The sequence below is a fragment of the Prunus dulcis genome, chromosome 5, assembly GCF_902201215.1.
Source record: "Prunus dulcis chromosome 5, ALMONDv2, whole genome shotgun sequence".
Lineage (NCBI taxonomy): Eukaryota > Viridiplantae > Streptophyta > Magnoliopsida > Rosales > Rosaceae > Prunus > Prunus dulcis.
This window is the reverse complement of record NC_047654.1, coordinates 1204930-1222184: the sequence shown is the minus strand read 5'-3', so window position 1 is coordinate 1222184 and position 17255 is coordinate 1204930. Positions and strand designations below refer to the sequence as shown.

General features: G+C 36.7%; 1 protein-coding gene across 1 annotated transcript; it reads left to right on the top strand.

The window, feature by feature from the left end:
• Window positions 1–9837: 9837 nt before the first annotated feature.
• Window positions 9838–12261, top strand: LOC117629369 (CASP-like protein 2A1). The gene is made up of 3 exons (XM_034361926.1): window positions 9838–10252; window positions 11243–11360; window positions 11772–12261. The coding sequence occupies exons 1-3, from the start codon at window positions 9999–10001 to the stop codon at window positions 12048–12050; spliced, it is 651 nt and encodes a 216-aa protein (XP_034217817.1). The 5' UTR covers window positions 9838–9998; the 3' UTR covers window positions 12051–12261.
• Window positions 12262–17255: the final 4994 nt, after the last annotated feature.

Sequence of the window (17255 nt, the reverse complement as noted above, 5' to 3'; positions counted from 1 at the left end):
ATTGAATTACAGATTTCTAGTACCAATCCTCTGAATATCAGTTAATCTAGCTCCAGCATAAGGGTTGCTAAAATATTTAGTGAATTTGTTAAAACTAATACTTCTGTTGCAGGGCGGTGCACCATTAGCTCTTGTTATGTTTCCAGGTAACTGTTTTAAGCAGTTTGCAAGTAAATTAACTGCTCTTAATGATAGTTTGATTGGTATTAAAGTAGGTGATGTCTGATTAGGCTCAAGAATTGTAGGTTATCTTTATTCCCATCCATTTGGTTTGTAATGCATGTCCCCTCCACCACTCTCTCTCCCTGATTATTTGTGTTGTTTCTTGTACTATTTATTTGCATAATGGTGTATTTAAAAGGCTAGATGTTATTGAGATTGGATATCTTGTTCCTTTTTTTTGCAATAAGAGGTTTCTTTTTCTTACAATTGCAAAGATACTACAAAGCCATTAAAAGAAGACAGTTCTGTTGCAAAAGACCAGCTGGTCTTTTTTTACCCAGAAGATTTCATGTGAAAAAAAGATGGTTTTTCGAATATGCGATGGATTAAAGTTTGCTTGATGGTTTATCGAGCTGCAATCTGATTTCAGCGGTTGGCAAATGGTTCTCTGCGAACTTACCTCATTGGAGCTGTAGTACTCAGAGAAGAGTGGAAGTCTACTCTGAGTGTGATCCTTGATCCAAGAGAAGGGGATATCTTTTTAATGTTTTCATGTGTTGTGACTTGTGAGTTTACTTTTGCTTTTCTTTATGTACTTGATTACTTCTAAATAAAGTAATTTATAGCATGTTGATGTAGTGCAGCATTAGTATTTATTTTATGGAACATTATCTTTTATTACAAAAAAAATTAAAAAATCCGATTCCTGTGGCAAAAGAATAAACTAATGATATTGAAGGGACCCTGAGGCAGTTACCCCGACATCTGGTTGCTGAAAGAGCTATAGTAAGTCTGCAACTATGATTACTCTTGGATAACTTCTTCTTTGTAGGGTCTTGCTAATGCTTCTCTAAACTATCCTGAAAGATTAAATTCTATTATTTAAATCCTTTATTTGTTATTATGAGTAATCCTTTCCTTGTCTTTGCTGAATTGATGCAGTCTTTTCAGTCATTTTCTCATGCATCTGGGATGATGATGGTTTTATCTTTTATGAATTATGATAATTCCCGCTTTGGATTACTTCTTCTTGTGGTTCGTAACCGATCATGAACTTTTTGTTCCTTGTTCTCGTACAGCTGCAGGGTCTGAAGAAATGTCCTAGGAACTACTTGCAGGCTTTGAAAGCTATTCCTAGAACTTTGAGGATGATGTAAGTGGTTTTCCAGCTGATTGAGTTGTTTTTTACTAACTTCATAACCGGTTTGGTCTGGAGGAGAGAATAAATGGAGGCTATATTAAGTTTGACACTTGCGCATGAGTTCTTGTAATGCATCTCTTTTCCATCTTGGTTCTCACTTTCTCAAATGCATTATGTACCTTAATAACCATATGATTTGGGAAAGGGGGAAGCGTGGTGCAGGTCAATGTGTGTTGTACCCAGTAAACAAAATGGAGTGTTTGCAGAATGAATTCTAAGTGATCCGTAATCTAACTACAAATAAGTTCAAAAAAATATTCAAGGACATTGTATTCCGACGAGCCGGCACGGGTCTCCCTCGATGGTCAGCTCGTCAATGCCAACGAGGCCAGCTCGGCTCGAGCCATTAAAGGTGGCTTGAACCCCGAGCAAGCCATGGCTTGGGAGCTGTTTAGCCCCATCCAGAGGTTCCTCTTTGTTGTCGTGATAGTTGTCGTGATAAGTGTTGCCATTGCAGAGTCAAAGAAAAACCGCCACATTATGAAGCTAAAGAAATCTGTGGAACTTAGCGTTTGTGGTAATTGAACTTTTTGCCACTTGATCTAGTCTCAAGAATTTCAGACCTCCAATTGTAAAGTTTTTATTATATCCCTTCACTTATAGTGTAATTAGTATGCACATATGCCAATCATAATTATTTTGCAAAGGGAAGGGGAATTGAACTCGGTCAGGTTCGCACCGACTATAATCATTGATGTATTCATATAAACTTTTGATTCCTTTAGTATTACTGTTACATAAAAACTAAACAAAAACTCATTTTCAAAATGGGTGAATGATACTCATTTTCAAAATGGGTGAATGATGCTGGTAACATGGTGGAATTGTGCCTTTGGAATTTTCATGATTTTGAAGTTGCCTTGATTTTGATTTTGATTTTGATTTTTTTTTTGCAAGGTCTGGTGTCTTTTCTTTTTGTCTGCAGCGCTTTTTTTTCTTTGGTGAAATTATTTGCTGCCTATGACAAAAGGTTTTTGAATAAGAAGAAGAAGGAAAAAAAAAAAAGAAGAGAGAGGCCCTATATGGCTCACCATCAACTACGACACATTAGGGAAATATTATTTTCTCAATTTTATTTGTATTCTCTTTCAAGAATGGAACAATATGTTAACTCAATTCTATTATTCTTGTGTGTACAATTAATATATAAATAAAACTTAATTATTTATATTTTTGCACATTGTATTTGTGAAGCTTAGTCGATTGATGGTAAGAAATTTTTAGGGATTCACACATAGGTAAGACCTCCATGGAAGTGGTCGATTGTCCTTTCCTCCCTGTTAGTACGAAATTCGTATTGGCATTTCCTAGACTTTAGCATAGGTTGAAAATTAGTTTGTGAGGAATTGTTGCTGGACGTTTTGGCACAACTCTCTCAAACCTATACTTCCAAGCCATGACCTGACCATATGAGAAACTTGACAACAGGTAAATCATAACATAATCATGCATTCATTATAGGATTCCTAGTTGAAATTATTTTCACTCAAGCATTTTTATGTTAATTCTATTGTTAATGGGATTAAATTTTACCTCTTGATATTATTTCCTACTTGATTGGTCTAATCACTTTGTTAGGTAGATATTGTTTTAAAAGATTGGCTGTAGTAGAAAGTCATGAAGGCTTCTCACATCGTGCATTAGCTGGCATCATCACATAGTATGTAAATTGAATCAAAAGAAATATTCATGCTTGAATAGTATGAGTGGTCTCCTGTTTGACGTTTTTAACTAGTGTCCATATTGCATCAGGTTTTGTTGTGTGGTGGTTGAATAAGGTTGAAAGTCTTTGGTGAATTGGATTGGTGGTCACGTAGGTTTCTCTTGAGTGAGAGAACCTGTTTTGAATAAAACCAAGGTGTCTTCTTTTCATAGAGTAAGCTTTTCAACGCATTAATTTTTAGAGCATATTGAATTGTTTTTGGAAAGCTGTTCTATTTATTTTTCTCTCGGTAAGTCATCAAGGACTTCTGTTGCTTGGTGATTTATCAAATTCATTCATCATTTATATTGCATACATATGCATGTCGGTGTCTCATATGGTTAAGGGTATCAAGACGTTTGTAGCGTTTATCCTCTGGTGAGCTTGAAGCAATCGTGACCAGTATTGCGTTCAACTTAAGGAGTGTCAAAGATTATCCCGTGACAGAAGTTGAATTATGAAGAAGTCGGTAAATATTATATAGATTGAGTCTAGGATAAGTGTGTGTGAGTACTTCTTGTAATCTCAATTCTATAGTGGATTCGTTCTTGACTAAGAAGTCCCGTGGATTTTTCCCAGAAGTGGGATTTTACCATGTAAAATAAATATCTGCGTGTTCTTTTATTTTAAACTTTTCACATTTCAGGATTGATAACTCATATCAATCCTTCTTTGAAAGTCGATTTCTATTTATTGCTAAAATACTTGAATTAGCCTATTTAACCCCTTCTGGGCATATATAGACATCCTACAGGTAATTTCACTCCCCATAGCATGAAACAGGCTTTAGATAACAAATGGTAGAACCTTAGATCTGAAAAAAGAAACTTGCAGAAAACAGAGAAACAGAGAAAATGAAATTCAACTGTATTTCATTCATGCCTCCCAAGCAAATGAAAAATAGAGTTTATACACTTCCTGATCGTGGCCAACTGGCAATGGGGAAACGACAAAGTCGTTATTTTGTGTGAGAATAGCTAAGGCGATGCTAAGGCAATACTAAGGTGATAGTAAATAGGTTGGAAAGAGTATTAGGCTCAAGTGGAATTGGTCCTAACAATATTATAGGAGAATTTAAAGCTTTTCTTGGCAGTATTCCATGAGATCCTTTTTTTTTTTTTTTTTTTTTTTTTTAATTTAAAAAATTTATAATGAACCAGGGGGGAAGAACCCCAACAAACAACATTCCAAGAGATCTCTTGTTTACTTTGAAAGTCTGCATATTTTGTGGATGTGGGAGTCAATCATGGGGGAAGTTACACAATAATGAGAGTAGGCTTTGTTTACTTAGAGTTCTCAATCTGATGATGGTCTGGCCGGAGTGAGTGGCTGCAGCAGCGGTCCCAAAGTTGAAGGTTGGGTGGGACGGAGGTGGGTTATTTTGACGATAGTATTAGTACTTAGATGTGAATTTTTTTTTCTTTTTTTTTTTTATAAGGAGAATTCATTCATAAAACCATAGACATATAAAGGCCAACATGATACAATAGCCTCGTTAAAATCTTCCTAGGACAATCTCATGGGACAAACCCTATGGGAGAAAAGGGTACCACACATGTCATGGATTAACAAGAAAGTCCAATTTAGGTCACTTTGGACCATTACAATTAAAAAAACAAGTCAAAAACAAAAACTAACACAAAGACCTCCGACGAGAACCACAACTAGAGACCAACACAATAGACTTACATGAAAGGATTGTAGAAACCCCAGATAGTAAACCCACATGAGAGGACCGCAGAACATCCCAATTGTTAAAAGAAACCTTCTATAAGCAAAATCATAGTCCTTTGACAGCCATACAAACTGTAAGGCATACCACAGGAGAAACCAGGAGAAAACACAGAGGAAGAACACAGAAACAACAGTAAAAGGACCCTTGAGAAACACTCCACTTCAACTCAAAACCTGACAAAGAAAACGTCATATGACCAAACATAGTTCTTCGGTCAGCACAAATTAAAGAAGAGCACCACATCCCAACAACTATCATCAGCGTTGTTGCTACCACTGCCGTTAAAACATAGACAAAACATTAGCCACCAAGTATCACAACTCTCCCAATGAGAGACACAATCTAGTGTCACTACTGTCGCCTCCACCGAGACAAAGACAACACCAGTCACCTGGAACACTGCAAAAACAACCAAACAACACAAACAGACAAACAGACCTAGATCCAAATAGATCTAGACTATCTGGGGAGGGGAATGGGAGGAGAATAGGGGATAAGAGGAAAGGAAAATATGGGAGAAAAAGAAGGGGAGATGAGGAGAGGAAGGGAAGATGGGCAGAGGGGAGGAGGGGCAGTGGCCACCTTCCCCCCTCTCCCCCAACTTCCTTGTGATTGGTTGTCAGCAAGGAGAAATGGGACTAGAGTGCGGCTAGGATTTTGTCTTGTTCTACCTAGATGTGAAAGTTAAGTTTGAAACGTTTTCGAGTTTTTATAAATTAAAAAATAGTCAAAATCTACCTCTTATTTTCATAAATGTTAGTGTTTTAAAAAAAAATTCAAAAATAGCAAAAAACTCACATAAATAGACTCAAATGCCCTCAAAACTAAAACATTGATTGAACATTGATCAAAACAAAGGGGAGTTTACAAGTTGGAAATCATATTCGTGGTTCAGTCCTCCAATGATATAACATTGATTGAAACTTTGTTTTTTTTTTGTTTTTTTTTTTTTTTTTAAATCAAAATGAAAACAGAGATGTAGGCTTCCTTTTAGATTGATGTGGGTTTTAGTTTTGAGGGCATTTGAGTATTTTTAAGTGAGCTTTTGCTATTTTTGAAAGTTTTTATATAAATTGACATTTATGAAAGTAGAGGAGGGGGTAAATTTTGGCTATTTTTGATAAAAAGTCAACTTTTTCAATGGTCAAATGTTAAAACTTGGGTGATGAAATTATGACGTGAAAAATGACATGGATTGCCATATCGGATGCCACGTCAGTTGATATCATTAAGTTGGTATATAAGTTGGGCCGTAACATTATTGATTATAAATATTGATGGCCCACAACACCAAATCTGGAGGCTATTGAATACAAGGTGAAGACTAATGTAGGAGATTTAGAGACTTAAGGAAGGCTTGGACTTTCCTTTCATCTAATTGTCTTTTAAGAAATTTATAATAAAACTCATTTCTTGTATTGCATTTTTATATAAACCCTAAAATCTATAAATTGAAGAAAGAAAAACCCAAAATGGGCTAGATGTAATTTTTTTTTTAATTTGAATAATGTGTGAAATATCATTAGTATCTTTGCAATATGATTTTTAGAAATTAAAAAAACAATTGATAGCGTTGTTGTAATTTTTTGGTGTTTCAAGTGTCAAACAAAGTAGGGCAAATATTCAGATATGCTCATATTATTATTCTTCTCCAATGTGGAAGTATTTATACAAGCACAAAGATGTGTTAACCCTAAATAAAATAGGAAATATATCTAAATTACAATAGGAAGTAAATCTCTATTACAATAGGACTAAATAATAACTGGTAAGTAACCAAAATTCTAATAAAATAAGGAACCAAAATCCTAACTAAGTAAGGACTCGCCAACACTACCCCTCAAGTTGGGCAAAGATATTTCGCACTCCCAACTTGACAAGTGAGTCACAGAATACTATACTTGAGAAGCACCAATTGTAGAGAAGGTCTTTTCGTCAACCATGAGTGAAACAAGTGACAAACTAAAGCAAAGTTCGCAGCAGAAACACAAGAGCAAATGGTAAAAAATAGGGCACATAGCAGAACACAAAAACCCTGTGAGCACGACAATAGGTAAGGCAGAACACAGAAACCCTGTGAGCACGGCAGTAGGTAAGGCAGAACACATAAACTCTGTGAGCACGACAGTAGATAAGGCAGAACACAGAAACTCTGTGAGCACGGCAGTAGGTATGGCAAAACACAGAAATTCTGTGAGCACAGCAGTAGATTAGGCAGAACACAGAAATCGAAACCCTGTGAGTACGGCAGTAGATAAGGCAGAAGCAAAGGCAAAGGGCAAGGCCACAACAACAACAACAATGAACCCATCAACAGAAAGCGAAGCAAGCAAAGGCAGCATCGACCACAACAGAACCACACCAGCAAGGGCATAAGCAACAATACTGGCACCATAACAGGCAGGAGCAACAATACTGGTACCAAACAACCGCAATACAAGGCACTGGCACCAGCAAAAGCAAAAAGGCAAGGACATAACATGCATCATCAGTAATCAGCACTGTTCCCAGCAAGAGTCATAATAGGCAGGAGTAATAACATTATCCCCAGTAAGAGACATAACAGGGATGAGCAACGGTACTGGCACCAGCAAAGGACATAGTAGTCAAAAACAATTATAATGACAAATACTTCCATTATCGCACAGACAACTTATCTTCACTCCCCCTCAAATTTGACAATGTATGAGAGTCGAGATTGGGAGAAAGCAGCACCGAAAAATAAAGTTGCAGCACCCAAAATGGAAAGGTTGGTAAAAGAAAGATGAGAAATAGAGAGGACTTGAAAAGAGTTCGGCTGCATAGCATGGGAAACCACATTGGTAGATCAAAGAGGAAGAAACTAAAGATATTTAAAAAGTAAAGCATGGGAAATTGCTTGTGACAAGTTTTAAAAAGAAACTAGTGGAAGAAAGTGAGGTGCTAGAATCGAAAAAAGGAGAGAATAATGCTGTGATTGAAGGAAAATAATGACAAAGGAAGGTGCCTGTGAGGAAATAGACAGATAGAGAAAGGGATGAATATTGAAAAAAGGCTAAAGCTAGAAAAAAATAAGCATAAGGATAAAAGGGAAGGAGATAGAAAATTAAATAATAAACACCCAACGGGAAAGGCTAGAGTGACAAAGATGGAGAGATGGCGTGGGGAAGGAACACATCAAACACCAGCCATTGGGCATAGACAAAAAAAAGAGATAAATATAAATAAAAGAAAGCTAAATAGAGCGAAGAGAGAAATAGAGAAAGGGTGCTCAAAACTGAGAAGCGGAAAGGCAACTCAAGAGAGCAGCCGAAAAAGACAGAGACCGGCAGAACAGTCAAAGGAAAGGCTTGGCGAGCGATGACAAGGCTCGCAGAGGAAAGCAACGGCTCGGTGAGCGGTGACGAGGCTGACGGAGTAAAGAGACCTGTTATGAAGTTTCAAAGATAGAGAAGTTGAGACATCAAGAAAGGCCATCCGGCATACAAAGATGAAAAAATAAAAATAAAAAATTGGAACAGTAGCAAAGAAGCATGTGAAGGCTAGGTGAGGTGAAAACACATATGAGAGGATTGAACAAAAGAAGATGACTATACAAGATGAAGACCCATGATTGGTTAGGAATGAGGGGTGCCAACAACTCTCAATTTGGCAGAGGTTTAGGATTTAGGGTTTAAGGTTTAGGGTGGTGTTTCAAGGGTTGTATGGTGTATTTAGCCGATTTTTGAAAAGTCAAATAGGTGTTTTTCCTAAGATTTTCTATATTTTGAACCCTATTTATGAGCTTACATGTGAAAAGCCCTTGCTTTTTTCACGGACCTGCCACATACTAAATGCCTATAAAATGGCACTCGCATACCTTGGAGGAGGAACAAGTCCATAGAAGAGAAAAGCTGAGAATTAGAAGGTTTCAGTTAGGATAGATAAATCACAAGAGTGAATAAAATTCCACTCATAGATTTTGTTGTGCACTCACATTCTCTCTATTTTATAATACAATGATGATTGTTTTTGGAGCACTGGGGCCGAAAAAGCCCAAAAGAAAACAAGCTAGGAAACTAGTGAGCGGGGTACCAAACCCAAATCATACGTAAGTTGGAATGTCCCAACCTTATCATAACAATATTAATAACAAACCAATTAATGAATTAGTTGGTTAGTTTTATGTCTATTGATTTCCCGCTGATTAATATTCAATCCTGGTTGTAACAAATTTTAATCAGGATTGTTTCTCAGTTCAGCCAGAACTCGTCGCCAGATGATCAGAATTCAACAAAACTTGTTTCTAGTGATTCCTTTACATATTTTTTCTATTTAATTTTTTAAAATTTTTGTTATGGTAGCTCTTTGATTAAGAGTAGCTTCACTAGATTACAAGCAGGGTCGACCCTAATGTGGTGCAACTAGTGCCACTGTACAGGATCCCTGAATTGTTTTACGTGTATATTGTGTATATGATATATATGTGAGTGCATGCTCATTGTTAAACAATTGTGGCCCTAGTGGAATTCTTTTGTTGCACTATGAACTTCATTGTTGTCATGGGGTTCAAATCTCACTACTGTGCTTCAATGATATCTTTTCTCACTTCTCTTTTTGAATTTATCAAAATTTCTCCCTAAAATTAGACAGTGAGCTTTTAATCTTAGACCCCACACCATACCACTAGATTATACAAGTTTTCTTCTTCGAAGATTTTAGTGCTCATTACTTTAACATGTTATCATTGATGATGAATTTTAGTTTTAAAAAAATTATTGTTTTGTTGTATTATGTCATGAAAAAATTTTATATATAAAAAAGTTGTATTTTCATGTTAAATCATATGATGGCCTCAATTTAAAATTCGCACATGATCCTCAAAATCTCAAGGTCAACCTTGAGTAGAAGAAGTTAGGTTTATTGGCCTAAATTTTCACAAGTTCATTTATTCTATTTAGTCTCTTTGTATTGCTAAAGTAATAGAGAAGTGTGCGAGATGAGATTTAGAGCCAAAATCATCCCTATAATTGGGATGTGTGTGTATATGTAAATTTCGTGGGTATATGTAAGAGAAAGTTATAACATGGGAATGCGTGGTGTGCCTTAATGACATTGAATGCTCCTCACCCACCTCCTTAACTAAAGTTTCCATTATTAAGTAGCTAGCTAGTTCCGGTAGAAGATCATATTTAGAACCTCAAGCTCCAAAAAGGGGAAAACAAAGCAACAAACTGAAGATGAATATGCCAGAAAAGAAAGAGAAATTTGGAAGTTCTGTAGCAGCTGCAGGCAGTTCAATGGAGGTCATAGGGATGGGGCCGAGAGACGAAGATGGAAGCAGCAGCAGTAGCAGTAGCAGTTTCCGCACAGCTGAGACTTTGCTGCGTCTGCTGCCAATTGGTCCTTGTGTGGCGGCTCTTGTGGTGATGCTTCATGACTCCCAGACCACTGACTTTGGCTCTCTTTCCTACTCCCACATCGGAGCTTTCAGGTTTGTTATTATATCTTCATGCTCTCCATTTCATCACAAGGGTTGTGGTTACAAAAACCTCAAAATTTGTAAAGCTTTAAGTCCACACTGTGACAAAGATACAGATGATCGGCCGAATAGTTAGTAGAATGAAATTAGTGATTCTAAACTGAAGATTATACTGGGTTTAGATTTTAATATGACTAAGCCAAAACATATACATATATATACATCATGAATAACAAATATATATATATATATGCATTTTTTTTATACCAAAAACATATATATATATATATATATATATATATATATATATACACTCCCCATACTAATCTATTATTACTGCTAGAAATTTCACACACATGATATTCATGTGACATGTTTTTTTTTTTAAGAAAAGAAAAAGTTACCAAGATCGTAGTGGGAGAAGAGAAAAAAGTAGGAGAATTTTAGAGTGCGTTTGGTATCCTATTCAAATAGGGAACTCAAAAACTTTGATTTTTCTTTAAAACAATGAGTTCTTAAATCTATTTTTAAGATTCAAAAACTTGTTTGGTATGCAACTTGAAAACTGTTTTTAAATATTAAAAATTTGAAAACTTGTGAGTTGTTAAAAAAAAAAACTGAAAAAACAGATATATATATATATATATATAATAATTGGGGTGTTTTTTAGTTGTTCTACCAAACAGATTTTCTTTATTTTGGACTCAAATTCTGTTTTTGAGTTTAAAAAATTACAGGCCCTTATTTTGTTTTATTTTTAAGAATTACCGAGTTCCGCCGCACTTCAAAAAATTATCATACACTTGTTCCTTATCTATTTATAATATATATATAAAGACCAAAAAGAAGAATGCATGATAATTATTTTCGAGTGTCAGTAACAACTCCCTCATAATTAATGTAAATTAGAGCATAATTAGAATTTTAGGAAAAATTTGTTGGAGTGTGTAATTTAATAATTAATTGTATAGATAGTATATATGGATGATGCATGCAATGCAGGTACTTGGTGAATGCCAACGGCATTTGTGCCGGATACTCCCTTCTCACCGCTATCATTGCAGCCAAGCCTCGTTCCCCCACCATGTCCCAAGCCTGGGCTTTCTTCTTCCTAGATCATGTAATTAATTCCTTGAATTCCAACTTCAACTTTTTTTATTACTATTTTGGTCATAAGTCATTTTTGGTCCTCGTTGTTTGTCGGATTTTCCACTTTTGTTTATATGGTTTCAATTCTAACAATTTGACCCCTGTAGTTTGATATTCTCGCAACTTGTACACATCCAATTATGTGACCGAATAACTACGTGGCTGACTTGGGGGTATTTTGGATAAAAATTTGTAATGTGTCCCTGAATTGCGAATGTATTAAAACTACATGAATCAAAATTGACAGAATTGAAACTACGAGACTAAAGTGGTGAAACATGCAAAAAAAAAAAAAAAAGGAAAAAAAATGATTTCTCTTTGCTTTTTTGTTGTTGATAAAAATAGAATATGTTACTTTTTTAATTTTTCTTTTTTTGTTTAGGTGCTGACGTACCTAATTCTGGGTGCTGGAGCTGTGTCAATGGAGGTGCTGTACTTGGCATACAAGGGCAATTCAGACGTGACATGGAGCGCAGCTTGTGGGTCTTTTGGGGGATTCTGCCACAAAGCCACAGCTTCTGTCGCCGTTACATTTGTGGTGGTGGCTTGCTATGCACTCATTTCTCTCATTTCCTCCTACAAGCTCTTCAGCAAGTATGATGCTCCTCACCCTGTGGCCAACCCCATCAAAGGCATTCCGATCGCCACCTTCCATGCTTGATCACCACCGCCACTCTCTCCTTCATATTACTATCAATTTCTGTTTTTCCTTTTTCTTTTCCTGAATGAATTCATCAAATAAAATGAAAATAAAATAAAATGTTACAATCTGAGCTTGAAGCAATTGATTGTTCTCAATGGCCACACACTGAGCAAAAAATCTGCCTATATGTTACAAAGTAGAAGCGTATTTGTCTTCTCCATTAAACGAAGTGAAAGATCTTTGAACCTAGCTGGAAATGTAATCTGCTCTATATGAGCAGAAGGGTAGGATTTTATGTGAACTGGCCTTTCATATCTTCTGGCATATAACCCGGCCATTTCAAAGATCATCCTTTGTGTTTCCCCTCTGTTATCCAGGCCATTCACTTCCACCTGATTGATTGTCTGCTGGCCTTGATTTTCTTGTTCCTGCAGATTGTCCCTTCTATCTTGATCTTCTCTATTACCTTATGACCTCCAGTTCCTATCTGTGTCTCTTATTCCACCCAGCTCCCAACGATTGAGTTGGTTCCTAGCAGGAAGAACCCGAGGTAACTCAAAGTTAAAGGAATATGAATCTTTCAAACAGAGAACCCTTCATCTTTGGGTGCGCACTACTTATCTCAGGCGACCCATAATTGAAAAAAACAAAATACAAAAAGAGGGTATCACTGTTAAAAGTCCACTTTCCAATAATTTATTTTCCTTTCATGTACTTTCCTACCAACCAAACAGAAAATAACAAATATAAATTACACAAGCGTTAAAGTTATGGTGGCTTTGAGTAATGAGTTGTTGGTTTTAATTTGGTTTCCAATGAAGTATTAATAGTTGTTGCTTACTTCCAATAACTATTATAGCAAACAACAGAAGGAGTCCGATTAAGAGGGGACTACAAGCAAACATACACCACATAAAACGACACACAAACTACAAGTTAAAGTACAACAGCAGATAAATGAAAAGAAACAGACGCTGCCATAGATGGGCAAAGGACGTCGAAAGTTCATCTGGTTGTACCAACAGGCCCAATAGGAGTTCACTATCTGTTCAAACCATGCACCGATATTACTCCCACCTTAACCACCTAGCTCCAATCCTTGGGTTGGGTTAGGTAGAATTGGCCTCTAAGTGTGGGGTTTTAACTTAAAAATTCTCGGTGCAATTAAGAGTGGACTACCTATATTTGAACTGTAGATTGTATTCTCTGATGTAGAATTTACACATCATGACTTGTATTGAGCCATCTACACCAACACACCTAGCATTCCTCAAGCGCTACGATTCAAAGGGCATGGAAGACCATCCTTGTCCAAGATCCCAATCAAGGAGGATGGGGTCGGTTGACCCAAATAGAGGGGCTCATCCTCGACAATGCTAACTTGGTTATGTGATCGGCTGCCAATTTGCAGTCCTAGGGACCCATGACCAATTACATTCCCGAAAGTTAGATCAGGAATTTCTGATATTGCATAAAATTGGATAGAGCTGCCACTTGCCCTGCGGTATTGAACAATTTAGACAAGACATGGCCTCCTTGGAATCAGATTTAATGACTACTTTGGTGTGCCCCTGCTAGACATCAAAGTTACATCCTTCCAAAATAGCTACAGTCTCGACTTCAATGGCGGAATCTGCAGTAATAGAGCAAGCAAGGCCCGCAGCAAAAACACCTATAGTATCACGTAATACCACTCCAATACATGCCTTGTGGTGCTCATATTTCAGAGAAGCATCTACATAAATTTTTACGGACACCATTTGCAAGAAGGGACATAAAGGAATTTGGGCCTCAAGTGAGACAGAAAAACTTGTATGAAACAGGGATAACACTGTTTTGCTATCGAAGCAGCATATGGAATTTGCTTTCATCACCACACATGGGGCACATTGGAGAAATCCCAATCTTTCTTCGGAAAAGATTAGCCTTTGTAGCAACACAGCTCCTCAAGGTTCTCCAGAGAAAGTTTTGAATTTTTGGGGGAGCTTTTAAATTCTAAACTAGCTTCCATACCTCCTTTTCACATGACTGCCATTTGAAACCTGCAAGAGAGCCTCGTTCTTTATCAAATCTCTCCCTTGCAATAGGCTTGCCCACACCCAAGAAGCACATCCCCCTTTTTAGCTTTAAAAAAATAGTATTAGGAAAATACTGAGCTTTAAGAGTTTGAGCCTAGTGGCAGATGCACTAAGGGACAAGAATGGTTGCACGACCCCTTGGATGACAAAAAAAAAAAAAGGGTTGTGGAGGTCTCAGGCAACCCCTTGGCTAGCAGCTGCACGACCCCAAATGTGCGCACAACCTGCTCGACGGAAGTCCCCAAATGCCAAAGCCTTGCGCAGCGCTGCGCGCAAGGTTCCTTTTTTTCTTTTTTTCTTTTTTTTATAAAGTTTAGGGCATGTTTGGTATGCCTCACTATGCCTCACTGGACTGGACTGTGCTATATAATACTCAAAACCCATGTTTGGTAAAGAAGGGGATTAAGTTAAATGGGATTGCATAGTCCATCAGTGTAAAAAGCCCCGGACTCGCCTGTCTAAAATAGCGATGCCAAAATGTGGTTCGCAAAATAGCGAGAGCGCTATTTTGAACATGCGAGTCCGAACTGCTTGAATCAAATTCAAAACCCCACCACTACAGTTCCAATCGAAACTTGTTGATGAGTCTCAATTAGCAATAGTTGCCGTTCCAAGTTGGCTTGGGCTAGTCAAAAGGCAGATTGATATATAGACATAAACTCAGGAAACCAACAAAACCAAAAAGTTCAATATCCAATAATATGATTGAACCATTGGCCAAATTGAAAGGGAAGGAGGAAAAGTTTTCCTGGTGGAATTCAAGAGACAGAGAAAGAGCTCAAATCAATGAGTTGGCTCTGTCATCTAGCAAGCCTCTGCCAATAAAGACCTCCAACAATAGAAGGGGATGCGGAAGCAGATCTAGCTAGCCCAAAGGCCAATTGAACTAGGGAGGCCAACGAAGCAAGCTTCCTTATTTTTTCTGCAGCAAGGAGATGAAGGTTTTGGGTTAGTATGGAGAAATATGGTGGTTTCGAGAGATAAAGAAAGAAAAAGTGTTTTTGAATGGTTTGGGGGCTTTTTTGTTGGAAAAAGAGAGATTTTTTTTGTTTTTTTTGGGGTGGTCACAGTGGAAAAAGAAAGGTAAGTAGAAAAAAAAAAAATAGTTTTGAATGAAATAGGAAGGTAAAAAGAAGAAGAAAATAACAAAAAGAAGAAAGAGAGAGAGAGAGAGAGAGAGAGAGAGAGAGAGAGAGAAAAGGCTGGAAAAAAAAAAACTGAAAACAGAAAAATAGATAAATTAATAACATAATTATTTTTTAGTCCGAATCACATGGTAAAGATTCAATTAATTACATTCTTTATGTTTGCATACAAATAAAGATTAAATCATGCATAAAATCGGTGGAATTTATAATTTTAACAACAAATAAAAAGCCTTTGGTTTGGAGGAAAGAAATGTACATGTTAATTTGGTAATTATAATAACAAAAAAAAATTACATTAATTATTTAAAAATTATTAATTTTAAATTTTAAAATAATTATTTTTTAGTCCGACACAGCACCAAACATAGGTATTCACAATTTTTACAATCCAGTTTCTTAGTCCGACACAGCACCAAACATAGGTCAGTACTTAATCCAGCTTAGGCCAATCCGAGCTAATCCGAGATAGTCCCAGGATTTAGTCCAGTCCATGACAGTCCGCCGTACCAAACGACCCCTTAATGACCTAACCTCAAAACTACATCATTTTGAGCCAAGCTTTAAATTTTTTTAATTTTAAAAAAAAAAAAAAAAAAAACAGCACAACAGCATCTCCCCTCTTTACCCGACTATGAATCCACCCAAACCCTTACCCCAATTCCTTTCACCCAAAAAAAAAACCCTCAAATTCTTCTCTCTATTTACCTCTTCTTTTAATTCTTGGGAAGGAACTCGTCAACTCCTTGCAAGACCAAGTTCTTTTCTAACCTTCTACTTTTCGAGTTGTTTTTGCATTCATTTTATTGCTTTGCTTTTTCTTTTCTAATCCTTCTTTTTCATGCAGATCGAAAAATAATCTTTCCTTTTTTGTTTATTTTATGTGACAAAAAATGGTGATTTGTTTTTGTGGATAAAATTTCAGATAATGTATGTCAAGTGCAATTAAATCATTTGTGTTTCCTCCTTTTTACACACACTAAACATATGCTAGGACTCGAACCCAAAACTTTTCGTGGGGGAGCAATTGCTCTAAACCACTACACTACGGGGTCCTTTACCAATATTTGGATTGTCTACTTTCTTAGCAATTAATATCAATATAAGAGTGTTATTTCTGTCCTAATTTTTTTTTTGAGAACTTTTACACTATGATCCTTCGGGTAAAATCCTGGATCCACCACTGTTTGAGCCCACTTCTCAACCTCTCGTGAGAGAAGTTGTTGCTTCCACCTGTCAACTTTGGCAAGAATCTGGTCTTTTTATGGAGGATAATGCATTTCTCTTGGCTCTCCCCCAAACTGTTGGCAAACCAATGTATCTTCCAGGATCCTGGACCTTAGGCATACCAAAAATACGCAATTACATAGGCGTATGGGGACTGAAAAATAGGGTGGATTTGTATTAGTCTATCCCTATGTATTTGCTATGCAAATGTCGTATGGCTAAAAGCCTCGAAAGCGAAGGGATGAGGAGAGGTAGTATAGGATAAGCGAGAAATTGCATAAGAGAGATGTCAGAGGAGAGAGAAATTCATACAAATTCTTAGGGGGAGTGTATTCAATTGAGATTTTAAAAGATTATTTTGGGATAAATAAGTCTTGTGGTATTCAATTAAGACTTTTAAATAATCTAAACAAGTCTTGTGATTTTCCATTAAGACTATTATGATTTTTTAAAGAGAGTGTCAAAATCTTGTGGTATTCAATCAAGACTTTAAACAAGTAACAAAAAGTCTTATGGTATTCAAAAACTTGTTATTTTCGAAGGATTTTTTCAAATGCAAAATTGTGTGAGACTTTTTAGTGAGATGTATCCCTATCTCAAATCCCACCCTAACCCATGAGACTTTTTTTTTTCACGTGAGATTGTTTTTTGTGCTCATCCACTTCGCCTTCTCTCAAAGCCAACTTCAACACCCAAAGCTTCACCGCCACCAGCCATCTCTGCAACTCTACCTGCAAACCCACTTCACCTTCTCTGCACATAGCCATGATTCA

Excerpts from the sequence above, each read along its gene's own strand:
- LOC117629369 (XM_034361926.1), top strand. The coding sequence starts at position 9,999 with ATGAATATGCCAGAAAAGAAAGAGAAATTTGGAAGTTCTGTAGCAGCT. Across the intron at positions 10,253-11,242 it reads TCCCACATCGGAGCTTTCAG|GTACTTGGTGAATGCCAACG; the intron begins GTTTGTTATTAT and ends CATGCAATGCAG. Across the intron at positions 11,361-11,771 it reads CTTTCTTCTTCCTAGATCAT|GTGCTGACGTACCTAATTCT; the intron begins GTAATTAATTCC and ends TTTTTTGTTTAG.